The following is a 15,216-nucleotide window of genomic DNA, read 5'->3' as shown; positions in this document are numbered from 1 at the left end:
TATAATCTAATACCCAGCTTGCACAGCTGGATAGCCCTTCCCTGCTGGAAGACTGCAGAGTCTCTTTCATTATGGCCTCAAATCCCTTATGTTGCTTCCCTACTCTCCAGGTGTTTAAAAGGATGTCTTATATTCTTATCTCACATTTCTCAGTGCTTGTAGCATGAGAGCCTTTAGGCTATTTTACCTGCTGTATTGACAGAACAATTTGTTTGAACTTTTAGTATTAGGATTCTTATCTTTGGTTTCTCTTAAGAAAGAATATTACACACCTTAAGATAGACTATTAGAAAGAGACAGAGGGTTAAGGAAGAGAGGGAAAGAAGGAATAGTTATGGGGAGAGAAAAAGAGAAGAAGCAAAGGGAGAGCAGGTTGGAAAGAGATGAGGAAGCAGATAAAGAATAGATGAAAGAGAGTCAGATATGTGTCTTCAGAGACATGAACCCACCCACAGAGAAACTGACCTGGAGACCACACACATAGATATGTGGTCAAAGAGACAACTACTTACAAAGACACACATGTGGATCACCTAGGGAGACATGAGCAGCAGAGAGAAAAATAGAAAATAACCAGACTTTAGTGTGTTACACTAAATCAAATAATCAAAAAACAACCCCCCCCCCCCTTGAGATCATAGGGAATAGAAGAGGTGTCTTCACAATTAGCCAGAATTGCAGTAGCAGCAGTGTGCTGCCACAGCAACAGTGGTTGTAAATAGGGATGCTGATGTAGGCTGCTTGGTTGCATCTTGCTGACCAACTGGTTGGGTTCTTGATTTGGTCTCATTGACACTAGTGAATGGAGGTAATTACTGATTTTCAGTCAGTGGGTCAATAGTAACTTTTTTTTTTTTAAGGAACCAATTAGCAGGTTTCATTTGTAGATTTCATCATTGCCTCACAGATCATCATTGCCTCACAGATCAAATTTGGAAATGGTGACCACCTAAATCGAAATTAAAAGTTTTGATATTTTGATATTTTGACCATGTTAAATAGTTGTCAAAAGACAGGAAATAGACCTAGTGTTATCATCTGAGTTTATTGTTGGGATTGTCAGCTAGTCACAATTGGCCTCCAATTCAAAGTTGATTTTTCACCATGACATTCTAAAAACTATCATGGAACCACAGACAGAATTTTTTGGATTCATTGTCTAGACCTAAATGGATAGGTAATCTTTTTTGATGACTGATGGAAACAGTGATCATCTTGGGGCCTAACTGTGCAGAAAGAGTAAGAGGGAGGTTTTGAGTCTCCTCTTTTGTCCTCTTTAGGCCCTGCTGCACTTTTCTGTTTTCATTTTACTGCTTTTCAAGACTACCAGGGATAGGTAATAATTCTCACTTTGCCTAGTCATCATTTTATTACCTGAATTTTTTTATAAGACTGTAAGTACACTTGTTTCTGGTTTAAAATCTGAGATAAGCAACTGTAAATCACTATTATTGTGACATGTGTGGAAAGGACAGAAGAAAATCATGTTGCCCAGCATAGGAGAATACTGCTAAATTACTCTTTGGCAGTGGGGTGGGGTGGGGGTGGGGTGGGGGGGTGGTATGGGATTGAACTCAGGGGAACTTGACCACTGAGCCACATCCCTAGCCCTGTTTTATATTTTATTTAGAGACAGGATCTGACTGAGTTGCTTAATGCCTCACTTTTGTGAGACTGGTTTTGAACTCGCATTCCTTCTGCCTCAGCCTCCTGAGCTGCTGGGATTACAGGCATGCACCCACTTTGCCTGGCTGCACTATTTTAATAAGCATGTTGTTCATTTTCAAATTTTGAATACAGGAATAGTGTTGTACTTTGAGCTCACCTGAGATATGGACTGCAAGCAATATGACCAAATACTCTGTTATCTTAAAGCTTGGCAGTAGGCCCTGAGAACACTCATCCTGTTAATATTTTAATTTGATTGTGTCTTACTTAAATAGAAGTAAGACACAAACAAATTAAAATATCATAATCATAAAGGAAGTAATGGTTCGGAACTCTGCTTCTTAAGATTAGATTGAAGTCAACTCAAGGGATTCCATGACATTCCTTAAAATTGCCTCTCTCTGGGCTGGGGTTGTGGCTCAAGCGGTAGCGTGCTTTTCTGGCATGCGAGGGGTTCTGGGTTCGATCCTCAGCACCACATAAAAATAAAGATGTTGTGTCCACCAAAAAAACTGAAAAATAAATATTAAAAAAAATTCTCTCTCTCTCTCTCTCTCTCCCCCCCCCTCTCTCTCTTTTTTTTTTTTCAAAATTGCCTCTCTCTAAAGAAGTGATGCCTTAGAGCCTGGTTTGTGGCTCTAAGATGCCATCATAGTGAACAACCTTAACTTTAATGCTACATAATTAATTCAAAGTTAAAAACAAGTTGTGTAATGAAGATTGAAATGGACTTTAACATACGTGTGTTTTATTCCTCTAGCACTGAGCTATAATGCTTTTTAATACCCTTTTTAATAGCTGTTAATTATTGGGCATATATTACATGGTAGACACTGTACTACATATTGCTTTATATAAATGACTTCTAATCTTTGCAGTAATCTTCTGTTAGTTGTTATGAGGCCACTTTATAAATAAGGAAAATGAGACCCAGAGTAGTATCACAATTTACTTTAATTCAAACCTAGGTCTTTTACACTTTATAATGTGATATTTCTATTCTTTATTATTTATTTTATTTTATTTTTTTATTAGTTGTTCAAAACATAACAAAGCTCTTGACATATCATATTTCATACATTAGATTCAACTGGGTTATGAACTCCCGTTTTTACCCTGTATACAGATTGCAGAATCACATTGGTTACACATCCACATTTTTACATAATGCCATATTAGTAACTGTTGCATTCTGCTACCTTTCCTATCCTCTACTATCCCCCCTCCCCTCCCCTCCCATCTTCTCTCTCTACCCCATCTACTGTAATTCATTTCTCTCCTTGTTGAGCTTCTCCTTGAAGGTAATCCAGTACAGACTACTGTCAGCTTTCTGAATGTGGGTTTATAGAGTTTATAGTTCTTCTTAAGGATTTTATTCTTTTTAAAAATTTTCTTCACTGGTGCTCTATACTTTCAATCTATGTATCTATCTATCTATGTATCTGTGTACATCTATCTATGTATTCATCTGTGTTCTTATTAGTTATACATGTTAGTAGAATGTGTTTTGACATTATACATATGGAGTATAACTTTTTTTTCAGGAGTATAACTTCTTATTTTTCTGGTAGTACATGATGAAGAATTACATTGATCTTGTAATCATATATGCACATAGGAAAGTAATTTCTGATTCATTCTTCTGTGTTTCCTATTCCCATCCTCATTTTTCATTTCCCTTTCTAACCCAATGAACTTCCATTCTTTGCCCATCCCATTTCCCCACTCCCTTTTGTGTTTTCATCCCCATAGCAGAGAGGTCATTCAGCCTTTGGGTTTTTGGGAATGACTCACTTCATTTAGCAAGATACTCTCCATCCATTTGTTGGCAAATGCCATAATTTCATTTTTTTTATGGCTGAGTAACATTCCATTGGGTATATATACATTTCCTTTATCCACTCATCTGTTGAAGGGCACCTAGATTGGTTTCATTGCTTAGCTATTGTGAATTGAGCTGTTATAAACATGGATGTGGTTGCATCACTATGCTATGCTGATTTTAAGTCCTTTGGGTATATAACAAGGAGTGGGATAACCAGGTCAAATGGTGGTTCCATTCCAAGTTTTCTGAAGAATCTCTATACTGCTTTCCAGAGTGACTGCACCAATTTGCAGTGCCACCAGCAATGTATGAGAATACTTTTCCCCCATATTTTTGCCAACATTTATTGTTACTTGTATTCTTGATAAGTGCCATTCTGACTGGAGTGAGATAGAATCTCAGTGTAGTTTTGATTTGCATTTCTCTACTTGTTAGAGATGTTGAACATTTTTTCATATATTTGTTGACTGATTGTATTTCTTCTTGTGTGAAGTGTCTGTTCAGTTCCTTTGTCCATTTATTGATTGGGTTATTTGTTTTCTTGTGCATCTTCATTTTAGAAGGATGCTCTAATAGGGCAGAGACTTGACCTAGTTTGTTCACTTCTATATTCTCAGCACCTGGAATCCAGCATTTTTCTGGCACCTGAAGATGTTCAGTGACTATTTGTTGAATAAATGAATAAGTGAATGAAAATCGTGGCAGGTTGGCCTTGATGGTATACTCATATTATCTAATCAAATACTGATTTATGCCATCACAATGCAATTGCAAAGGTTAATATGTGATAGAAATATGATGCATTTTGAAGTCAGTTAAAGTTATCTATTATGATATTAGCCCTTTGAAAATAAAAAAATGTGTTCTTATGACCATGCATAGGAAAGGATTATGAATAGGAAAGAGGAGACTAGTTCCCTAAAATAGTCTTTTAGTAGCAGCAGAATTGAACACAATACTTAGCATATATCAGGCACTTGATACGTATTTATTTTGTTTAACTGAATTCAGCTGAATGGCCTTGACAGGAATTTTTTTTTTTTTTTAAAAGCAATATTCAGTCTGTGGCTGTGGCTCAGTGGTAGAGTGCTTGACTAGCACATGGGTTTGATCTTTTATTTATTTTTATAAATAAAGGTATTAAAAAATAAAAAAATTTAATACCTTTATTTATAAAAATAAATAAAGGTATAAAACATTTTAAAAAATATTCATTTTTGACCCTTTCTGAGTCCATTGTTTTGTTTCAGCTCTTTAATTTTAAGCATACTGCTCTCTGTCTCACAGGATTTGGACAGATAGTTCATTCTTTGTTATTCTCTGTCAGGTCCTGTGCTCTAATGTGTAATGTACTTTATCTATCTACCTGACCAAAGTGGCGAGTTCATGTAGGATAAACCATGTCTCATAATTTTCTTCTCTAGATAAGTTAGCATGTGAGGTTCTTGAAGAGGAGCAGGTAGGAAAGTTAGAGCTCTCTGTGCTCTGGGAAGGCAGGTCGAGGGTTAGATCTGGGGCAGTGTGAAGTTCCTGGGGAGGGCGTGTTGCAAAGAAGAGGGATATTTTGTTTTATGTTGGATGGAGGGAGGATTATGTGGACCATTAGTGTTCAAATTTTTACTTTATAAATAGGTTGTATGCCATTAGAACTGATTTTAGCAAAGTGATTAGCATCCTTTAGCTAAGAAGTTAATTTCATCTATAATCTCTGATTTGAAACTCAATATTCCATGAATTTCTTTCTTTTAATTCTTGTCATTTGGAAACATCATCTAGCTGAGCCGAAAATATCATGCTCTCTCAAATGTGTTCCAATTCATACATATTTTGGGTACCATTAACTTGAGAGTGTTACAACAGGTTTATTTTGCTTGGCTTGTGAGAATGCTGTTTTTCCCCATTTTTAGTTCTCTGAAAAGTTGGAATTCCCATGCCAAAGAATATATTGTAATAACTGTATCTCTTCCAGATCTGGGGTTCTCTCTTAAAGTTTCTTTCTTTCTTTTTTTTTGTACTGGGGATTGAACTCCTGGCACTTGACCACTGAACAACCCAGCTCTGTTTTGTATTTTATTTAGAGACTGGGTCTCATGGAGTTGCTTAGTGCCTTGCTTTTGCTGAGGCTGGCGTTGAACTTGCCTCAACCTCCCAGGCTGCTGGGATTTTACAGGCATGCGCCCACTGCAACCAGCTGTTCTTTTAAATGTGAATCTTAAGAACGACCCGACAGTTCTGCATACAAGTACTCTGTCTTTCTGGATATTTACCTGTGCTTGATAAGTCAGATTATTATATTATAACTATCAAGATTATCATTATGGTTGGACCTCTGTATTAGTGTATTTTTTTTATTCCTGTAATGAAATATAGTGATATTTAAGACAGGTCACTTTATAAAGAAAAGAGGTTTATTTTTTGGTTCAAGTTTTGGTTCAAAGTCAAGGGTCACATCTGGTAATGACTTTTTTTTGGGGGGGCAAAAACAGAAAACATGCATACATATGTGTGTCTGTTTTTTCTGTCCCTCTTGCTGCTAGGATTTAATCATGGAGCTCCCTTCTAATGGCTTTATCTAATACTTATTACCTCTTAAAGGCCCTTTAAACATAGTTAGATTAAATTTTTTGCCTTTTTGATACATCACAATAAAGATGAAACTTAAACAGGAAGCCTTGGGGGATATACACAAACCACTTCCAGTCCATAGCACCCACCTTCACATTACAGGTACTCAAAGTAAGTCAGTTCCTCAGACTGACTTCTGTACAAAAGTAGCCTATTGACTTGTACTTGGCACTGTATTTCATTTCTTTGCTCTTTTATGGAAAATAAATCTGGGTTAGGCTTAGAGAAAATGCAAACTAGCTATTATGGTGTAGATCTGAAATGTTCCCCCAAAAGCTCATCTGTTAGGTAATAAAGGAGTGTTTAAAGAGGTGAAATGATTGGATGGGAGGGCTGAAACTTTATCAGTCCATCAGTTGGTTAATCCACTGATAGATGCACGGACTGCTGAGAGGTGGGACCCATATGGAGGAAGTAGGTTCTGAAATTTAAATTTCAGGGAGATCTTGAGGAATATTGGGGTGTGCCCTGGAAGAGTCTGTTCTCTCCCTGACTCCTTCTCATTCCCTGCTTCCTGGCTGCTATGAGCTGAGCAACTTTCCTCTGCCACATACTTCTGCCGTGATATTCTGCCTCACCTTGGCTCAAGAGCAGTAGCATTGATTGGCTGTGGACTGAGATGCCTCTGTGACACATGAGCCCAAATAAACTTTTTCTCTTCTAAACTGTTTTTGTCAGGTATTTTCACCATAAAGATGAAAAGCTGACCCATTACCATAAATGTTTTTTATTAGTAATGTACAGAAAGTTCCGAGCATCTGAACATGCTATGAAATAAAAACTAGTGATAACCTCAGAAGCTCCCCTCAGCATTTTGTGCCATGGTGTTCAGAAGCAGAGAATTCCTAGAGATTCCCCCCCACGCCCCGCCCCCTACCCCGGGGAAACCTCCTGGTTCTGAAATTTAAATTTCAGGGAGATCTTGAGGAATATTGTGTGTTATATGAATTCAGCTTTAGGGGCCTCTGCCTCAATCTTTGCCTCACCCCTAATAATGCAGGCTTCAGTCCTTATAGGTCAGCCAGGATCCCAGGTAAGGCATGATCTAACAGGGATGGCAGGAGATCTCTGGACCAAGTTCTTTTACCACCCAGGTGGACAGTTAATCCTTTGCAGCTACACTCCCCTCATCACAGCAGACCTGATCTCATTTTCTCTGAAGTTAGCATGACTTGTTCTTCATCACAGAACAGGGTCAATACAATGCCTATCCCCATCAGGAAACCACTTGTGCCACTGTGAGCATTATGGTCAGACCTAGAAGTATGACATGGCATAATTGTGTATACAATTGGTATACACATCTCTTAGGGAAAGTGTAAAGTGAAATTCCTGCTGCATGGTTTGCCCATAGGAGAAAAAGCAGGCTTCTTATTCTTTTGTTTGTTTGCCCTTTGGGCCCATTAAAGCAGGAATAATGAAGACACACAGTGGCAGTTGTTAGAAGATAAGGGCACCTCCCTCAGAGGTTCCTCCTGTTCAGAGTTCCAATAGCAAGTACACAGTGTTGGTGGGCAGACTCATCCTAGTGGCAGTGCATAAGTCTCCACTGATTTCAGGAAAATGTCCTACAGCCACAGCCAGGAGAGCTCTGGGCATCTCCTGTGAACACTAGCTTGAGCTGGAGAAGCAGACCACCATCTTAAGAGGATAGAAGACGTTCAAATCAGTTTTCATAAGTTGCCATAAAATAAAATTTTCAAACTTCAAAAGTGTAAATATCAAACCAACAAGAGTGTGCTGAATGTTGAAACTTAAAAAACACAGATAAGCAAAACCAAAAACAAATAAAAAAAAACCCTCAAGGAATATTGGTATATATTCTTTTGGATATGTTTTATGTGCCTATGCATATACCTTAAGGTGGTATCACACTGCTTTCCTCACCTAATGACACTTGGCTTTCCATGGCAATAAAATATGATTTTTTTGTATGATTTTTTAAATGGTGGTTTAGCATTTCACCATGTAGCTTTTTCACTGCTTAGACCAAAAGACTTGACAAGACCAATTTTATAGGAGGAAAAGTTTATTTGGGGGCTCACAGTTTTAGATGTCTCAGTCCATATATTGTAGACTCCATTCCTCATGGCCTAAAGTGAGGCAGGACACCATGGTAGAAGAGTGTGATGGAGGAAAGCAGTTGGAAGCATGGCACCAGGAAACAGAGAGAGAGAGGGAGAGAGACAGAGACAGAGCGTGAGTGAGTGCAAATGCATGAGCGAGCTCTGCTCAATAAGGCCAAGATATAAACCTTAGGGCCCTCCCCCAGTGACCCATTTTCTCCAACCACATTCTACTTTCCTGCGGTTACCACTCAGTTAATCCTCTATCTGAATTAAGCTTTATTGCATTGTGTCACACATGAGCTTTTGGGGGAGACCTCATATCTAAATCATAACATTGATATATTATTATTTACTATAACAAATGCCCTATTGTTGGAAGCCCTCTCATGAATCTATGACATTCCCATTCTTAGCAATTTTGGGGGCTTGTGTGCATTGTGGTAAAGAATTTTAATCTCCAAGACATTTTAGGATTTAGAAGCAGGATCTCATTCTGAAACAAATGGCAGTATTGTATAGTTTTGGCTCCAAACAGGGAAGCTTTATGTGCTTTGTAAAGTGTTCTAAAAACCCCATCTGATAGCTTTTAATATTAACATGTGGATCTTAAAGAAAACTGTAAGATTGATGAGCAGACATTGGGTGTTAAGCAACAAAGTAAAGCTTTGCAATGAAATTGAAGTTGCCATCAAAAGCCTACCTATAGAAAAGCCCAGGACCAGATGGATTCTCAGCTGAGTTCTACCAGATCTTTAAAGAAGAACTAACACAAAATCTCCTCAAATTATTCCATGAAATAGAAAAGGAGGGAACCCTTCCAAACCCGTCTATGAAGCTAGTATCATGCTGATATCAAAACCAGACAAAGACACATCAAGGAAAGAAAGCTTCAGACCAGTATCCCTGATGAACATAGATGCTAAAATTCTTAATAAAATTAGTGGCAAAATGCACGAAAAACTTACTGAAAAGGTAGTGAGTGCACCATGATCAAATGGCGATCATGACAGGGATGCAAGGTTGGTTCGACCTCTGGAAATCAATTTATGTAATACATCACATCAATAGACTTAAAGACAAGAATCATGTGATTATCTCAATAGGTGTAGAAAAAGGATTTGACAAAATACAGCATCTATTTGTGTTCAAAACACCAGAAAAACTAGCAATAGTAGGAACATACCTCACGTCATTCTAAAAGGAGAAAAATTGAAAGCATTCCCTCTAAAAACTGGAACAAGACAAGGATGTTCTCCTTCTCCACTTCTATTCAACAGAGTCTTTGAAACCCTAGCCAGATAAATTAGGCAAAATAAGGAAATAAAAGGGATATGAATAGGAAAAGAAGAGCCCTACTTGATGATGACATGATTCTATATTTAGAAGACTCAGAAAACTTCTAGAACTCATAAATGAATTCAGCAAAGTAGCAGGATACAAAATTAACACCCATAAATCAGTTGCATTACTGTACACTAATGATGAGTCAACTGAAAAAGAAATGAGGAACGCTCTTCATAATAGCCTCAAAAGACTATTTTATTGGGGATCAATCTAACAAAAGAGGTGGAAGACCTCTACAATGAAAGCTACAGGACACTAAAGAAAGAAATTAATGAAAAGATTGCCCATGTTCTGGGATAGGCAGAATTAATATGGTCAAAATGGCCATACTACCAAAAACACTATACAGATTTAATGCAATTCCTATTAAAATTCCAGTGATGTTCTTCATAGGCAGTGGCTCAGTGGTAGAGCACTCGCCTCACATGTGTAAGGCCCTGGGTTTGATCCTCAGCACCACATACGAATAAATAAATAAGTAAAATGGAGATGTTGTGTCCATCTACAACTAAAAAAAAAAAAAAAAAAAAAAAAAAAAAACTAAAAAAAAAAAAAAGAAATAGAAAAAGCAGTCATGAAATTCATTTGGAAAAATAAGAGGCCTAGAATATCCAAAGCAATCTTTAACAAGAAAGGTGAAGCAGGAGGCATCACAATATCAAATCTTAAATCATACTGTAGAGCTATCGTAACAAAAACAGCATGGTATTGGCATCAAAACAGACATGAAGATCAGTGGTCCAGAATAGAAGACACAGAGACAAATCCACATAAATACAGTTATCTCACACTAGACAAAGACACCATAACCATTCGTTGGAGAAAAGAATAGCCCCTTCAAGAAATGGTGCTGAGAAAACTGGAAATCCCTGTGTAGCAGAATGAAATTGATCCTCTATCTCTCACCCTACACAAAACTCACTGAAAGTGGATCAAGGACTTAGACATTAGACTGTGTGCCCACTAGAAGAAAATGTAGGCCCAACTTTCCGTCATGTAAGCTTATGAACTGATTTCAAGACTCAACAAGACTCCTAAAGTGCAAGAAGTAAAATCAAGAAAATCTTTGCTACCTGCACCTAAGATAGAGCATTAATCTTCAGGATATAAAAAGAACTCAAAAAACTTAACACCAACAAAACAAAACAAATAACCCAATCAATAAATGGACAAAGTAACTGAACAGACACTTCTCAGAAGAAATATGATCATCAACAAATATATGAAAAAATGTTCAATATTTCTAACAAGTAGAGAAATGCAAGTCAAAATTACATTGAGATTGAGATTCCATTTCACTCCAGAATGGTAATTATCAAGAATAAAAGCAACAATGAATGTTGGTGAGGATGTAGGCAAAAAGGTACACTCAGACATTGCTGGTGGGACTGCAAATTGGTGCAGCCTCCCTGGAAAGCAGTATGGAGATTCTTCAGAAAACTTGGAATGAAACCACCATTTGACCCAGTTATCCCGCTCCTTGATATATACCCAAAGGACTTAAAATCAGCATAGTATAGTGATGCAGCCACATCTATGTTTATAGCAGCTCAATTCATAATAGCTAAGCTAAGCAATGGATCCAATCTAGATACCCTTTAATAGATGAGTAGATAAAGAAAATACTGTATATATACACAATGGAATGTTACTCAGCCATAAAGAAGAATGAAATTATGCCATTTTCCAGTAAATGGGTGGAACTGGAGACTATCATGCTAAGTGAAATAAGCCAGTCCCCAAAAAAACAAAGGCCGAATTTTCTCTCTCATATGTGGATGATGACACACAAGAGGGGTGGAGAGAGGGAAGAATAGAAGTACTTTGGATTAGACAAAGGGGAATGAAGGGAAGGGAGGGTGGATGGGAATAGGAAAGACAGTAGAATGAACTGACATAGCTTTTCTATGTTCATATATAATACATGACCAGGAAAATTTCACATCATGTACAATCACAAGAATGGGATCCTAATTTGAATAAGTTATACTTCATGTATGTATGTCAAGATACATTCTACTGTCTTGTGTATCTAAAAAGAACAAATAAAAAAAATGGGGATAAAAACACAAAACAAAGTAAGGCTTTGTGGTGTTGATGCTGTTTGAGGTCAGGCCATTGGGTTGTTATTGTCACCCTAGGAACATGTAGGCATTATATACTCCATCTCTTTGAGTTGATGCTTTTTCCGGGGGGATTATGTGTTAAGGTTTCTGCACCCATGTGTGTTTAGAATTACATATTGCACTCATTTTTATATATAGAGGTCCTCAAACAATTAACACCTTTGTCTATAAAAAACAAACATGATCCTAATTGAGCAGGAAATACTCACACAAAGAATCATTTTCACGAGGAATTTTCTGGCCTAGCTTCATCAAATTTAAATTAAAGGGTTTGAAAATTTGTTTCTCTTTGCCATCTTTTTCCACCAAAATCCATCAGTGCCTACAGTTTAATGTTTATGTGATACCTGAAGGACCAGATAACTGATGTACCATGTGTTTAAGATTCAGTGGGTGTTTTTAAAATCAAGTTCCAGTGAAAAATTAGAAAGTACAGCTCAGAATGAGATTGGCTATGTGAGAACACTATGTCATGTCAGGGGTTTGCTGAGGATAAGTGATGCAGTGTTGCTTTTGGTGTCCACCTGACCATCCTTGTTTTTCCTTCCTTTTATCTTTAACTTAATTAGCTATTTAAGTTAAGCATATGCACCATCTATTTTTATTGGTGGTGTTTAGTTTTTTTAATTTATTGAAATAATTTAACCCCCTATAGTTTTCATTCTGATGATATAAGCTGCTTTGAAGATGATTCTGACATTTCAGTGTTTTTTTTTTTTTTTTTTTTTTTTTAAGAGAGAGACAGAGGAGAGAGAGAGAGAATTTTTTAATATTTATTTTTCAGTTTTCGGTGGACACAATATCTTTATTTTATTTTTATGTGGTGCTGAGGATCGAACCCAGTGCCCCGTGCATGCCAGGCGAGTGTGTTACCGCTTGAGCCACATTCCCAGCCCTCAGTGTTTTTTTTTAAAAAATGTTTTTTTTTTCCTCCCCTAACTTAATTCTCTTGGTATGCTTAACAAATCTTTTCCTTTAGAATCAGATTGAGCTTCTTGTTGCTATTGCTTATGTTTTTTGTGTTCAACTGAATATTCTTCTATAGATTGATTCTAAGTCGACAAGCCCTTGACCTTTGGAGATTGTTCTAATGCAGGGACTGCTGCAAAACCAAGTGCCTGGGAGTGGGAAGAAAGGAAAGTAAGGCGTGCTGCTGAGTGTCAGGAAGGGGAAGAGGACTGGGGCCTGAGGATTTGGTCTTACCAAGTGATCTGATTTCTTCAGAGAAGCTGGAAATAGGGATTTTCCCCTCTTGTGGTGTGTTTGATATCTCTTGATTTTTATATGTTGATCTGAATTGTTTTTCCAATTTGTGGATCAAAGAGAACTCATGTGTGGCCCAGATTAGGCCCACAAATGGCCAATATGCAGTGTTTACCTTAAGGGATAAGTTTTGCCTTTCAAAATATTTTTAATCAAGCAGAGTGTGTGGGTCTGATTGAGCCTAACCGGTTGAGATATCCTATTTTAATCACCTTTTGACAAGGAAATACCTCTTAATAGTGGAGTTCAGACAAACCTGTTGCAGTGTATAACTCACCATAATTGCAGACGATAATTGGTACTTCTGTTTTGTAGTCTCTTAGATGTAGAACTCACTCTTAAAAAGAAAATAGATTGAGGCTAATATATCTCCAGCCTAATGTCTAATTTTTATGGTAGGACTTGTTCATATTTCTAAATAGTGTTTTTAATTGAATCAAAGGAATCTATTAACAATAAGTAGATTTCAGAATCTTCAAGATGTATTATCAATTAAGGTTGAAAAAAATTAAAAACTAATCTTGGCTCTCCCTAGTTATCAGATGGTTATTCACTCAATTTGTTTTTCTTTCTTTAAAGATTTGAACATGGAATTCAATCCTTCAGATCATCCTCGGGCCAGCACAATATTCCTCAGTAAATCTCAGACAGACGGTATGTTACTAATTTATTTGTTTCTTTAAACAAAAAAAGTCCATGTTTATAGTTAGCCTAAATCTTGATTTTTCTATTTTCAATGCAAAATAGAATACCTTTTAGTGACCCTGAAGTATATTGTTAATGGTGATTCCTTTTCGTTTTTCTTCTTTTGTAATGAGTTGTTTTTAGAATTTGCCATTTGAAATAACTCTCTTAATTTTGCCAGTTAGCTGGATTATCTCTATATACATTCTGGAATTTGTACTCTGAGTCAGAAATTTACCTTTAAGAACTGATACTTGCATCAGTTCTCAAAATATTATACAGGTTTGTCACATTGGACAGTGTATAAAAGAAAGCAAATATAAATCTTAAGTAAAAGCACCCCTCTCTCTCTTGTGTTGCTTAGGTGCTGAATTGTACGTTTATACTAGATGCAGATGTTTTCTTTTTTGCTAAGCTTTTAATCAGCTTGTTCTTAAAGAGTCTAGGATCTTTGTGGTTTATCCTAGATGTATGTGGGATTTTTCCTAGGGGTTATTCTTTCTTTTAGCCTCTGGCTTGTGTCACTGTTCCTGGTCCTTGGCTACGAAGGGGAAATAAGATAATATTTATATGGTACAGTGGTTGTAAATCTTGGTAGGATGCCTATAGAAAAGTATGGCATGTGATTTTATATTATAATAGGATATCATTTTATGATCTAGAAGTGTTATAGGTTCTGTCCTTGACTTTTTTGGCAAATTGCTAAGTTCTAATTTAGAGAAGATCCTGAAGTGACTAGAAAATAGCCAAGCATGTTTAAAACAGTAAGTTCATAACAAATTGATAACTCCTTAATAATGATTAGGTTAACAGTTTTGGCAAGGTATGATGTTGATGTGATCCTGATTATCTCTAATTAAGCATGAAAGACTTTGGTGTAGTTATGAAACATAAATGTTTTCAAAAGTAAGAGTAGATTAGTATAGGCATCAAATACATGTGAAGGCAGTTTTGAATGTATTGGATACATAAAACTCACATTTTCCCCTCATGAAATGGGAGGCCATTGGGAGGGGTAGAATATTACAAGGGAAGGAAAATGACAGTGAGAATGACAATTTGGGACAATGAAAAATGAAGGATAGAAGAATTCAGTGTATATACTAGCGTCATTCAAAAAATGTTCTAACAGGATTGCATGAAATTATATCAGGGCCTCTAGGTGGTTGACACATATCTTGATTGCTACAACAGAAGAAGGATTGCTCCAGAAATAGCTTAGGGACATACTCCCTCCTCTTCCTCTTCTGGAACACCAGGCATTAATTGCTTTAACCCCTTGGTTTATCGCTTTAGTTTCTTAAATGCTAGATCTTTTCCATTCAGTGTGGAAATATGCTGTGAACATGCATGTTACAGGTGAAAAGAAAAATGACCAGTACTCTTTCCCTTTGTATGTTCTCCTCTACTCCTGTTCAGTGACACTTCTGTACCTCTGTATCACGCCTGCTTTTTCTTTCCATTCACTTTCCTGCTGAGGTTTTTCCCCACTCCTCAGTTCTGTGGAGTAAGGTTACTGGAGGACGTTTTCCGTCCTGCAGCTGTTGACCACTTTGGTGGGACTTGCCATCACCCACTTATCCAAGCTTCTTAAAACTTCTCTTTTTACTTC

The 15,216-nt window shown here is 37.0% G+C and overlaps 1 protein-coding gene across 2 annotated transcripts in view; it reads left to right on the top strand.

Moving 5' to 3' along the window:
- The window catches only part of Ccny (cyclin Y), a 233,477-nt gene that overhangs the window by 134,398 nt on the left and 83,863 nt on the right, over window positions 1-15,216 (top strand). For both annotated transcript variants that reach the window (XM_076831470.1, XM_076831471.1), the window contains one exon: window positions 13,500-13,574. In XM_076831470.1, the coding sequence (XP_076687585.1) occupies window positions 13,500-13,574 (75 nt within the window). The remainder of the gene's footprint in view (window positions 1-13,499; window positions 13,575-15,216) is intronic.

This window comes from Callospermophilus lateralis, chromosome 13, assembly GCF_048772815.1.
Source record: "Callospermophilus lateralis isolate mCalLat2 chromosome 13, mCalLat2.hap1, whole genome shotgun sequence".
NCBI lineage: Eukaryota > Metazoa > Chordata > Mammalia > Rodentia > Sciuridae > Callospermophilus > Callospermophilus lateralis.
Note: the sequence above shows the minus strand (reverse complement) of the source record. Positions and strands in the feature narration are given on the sequence as shown.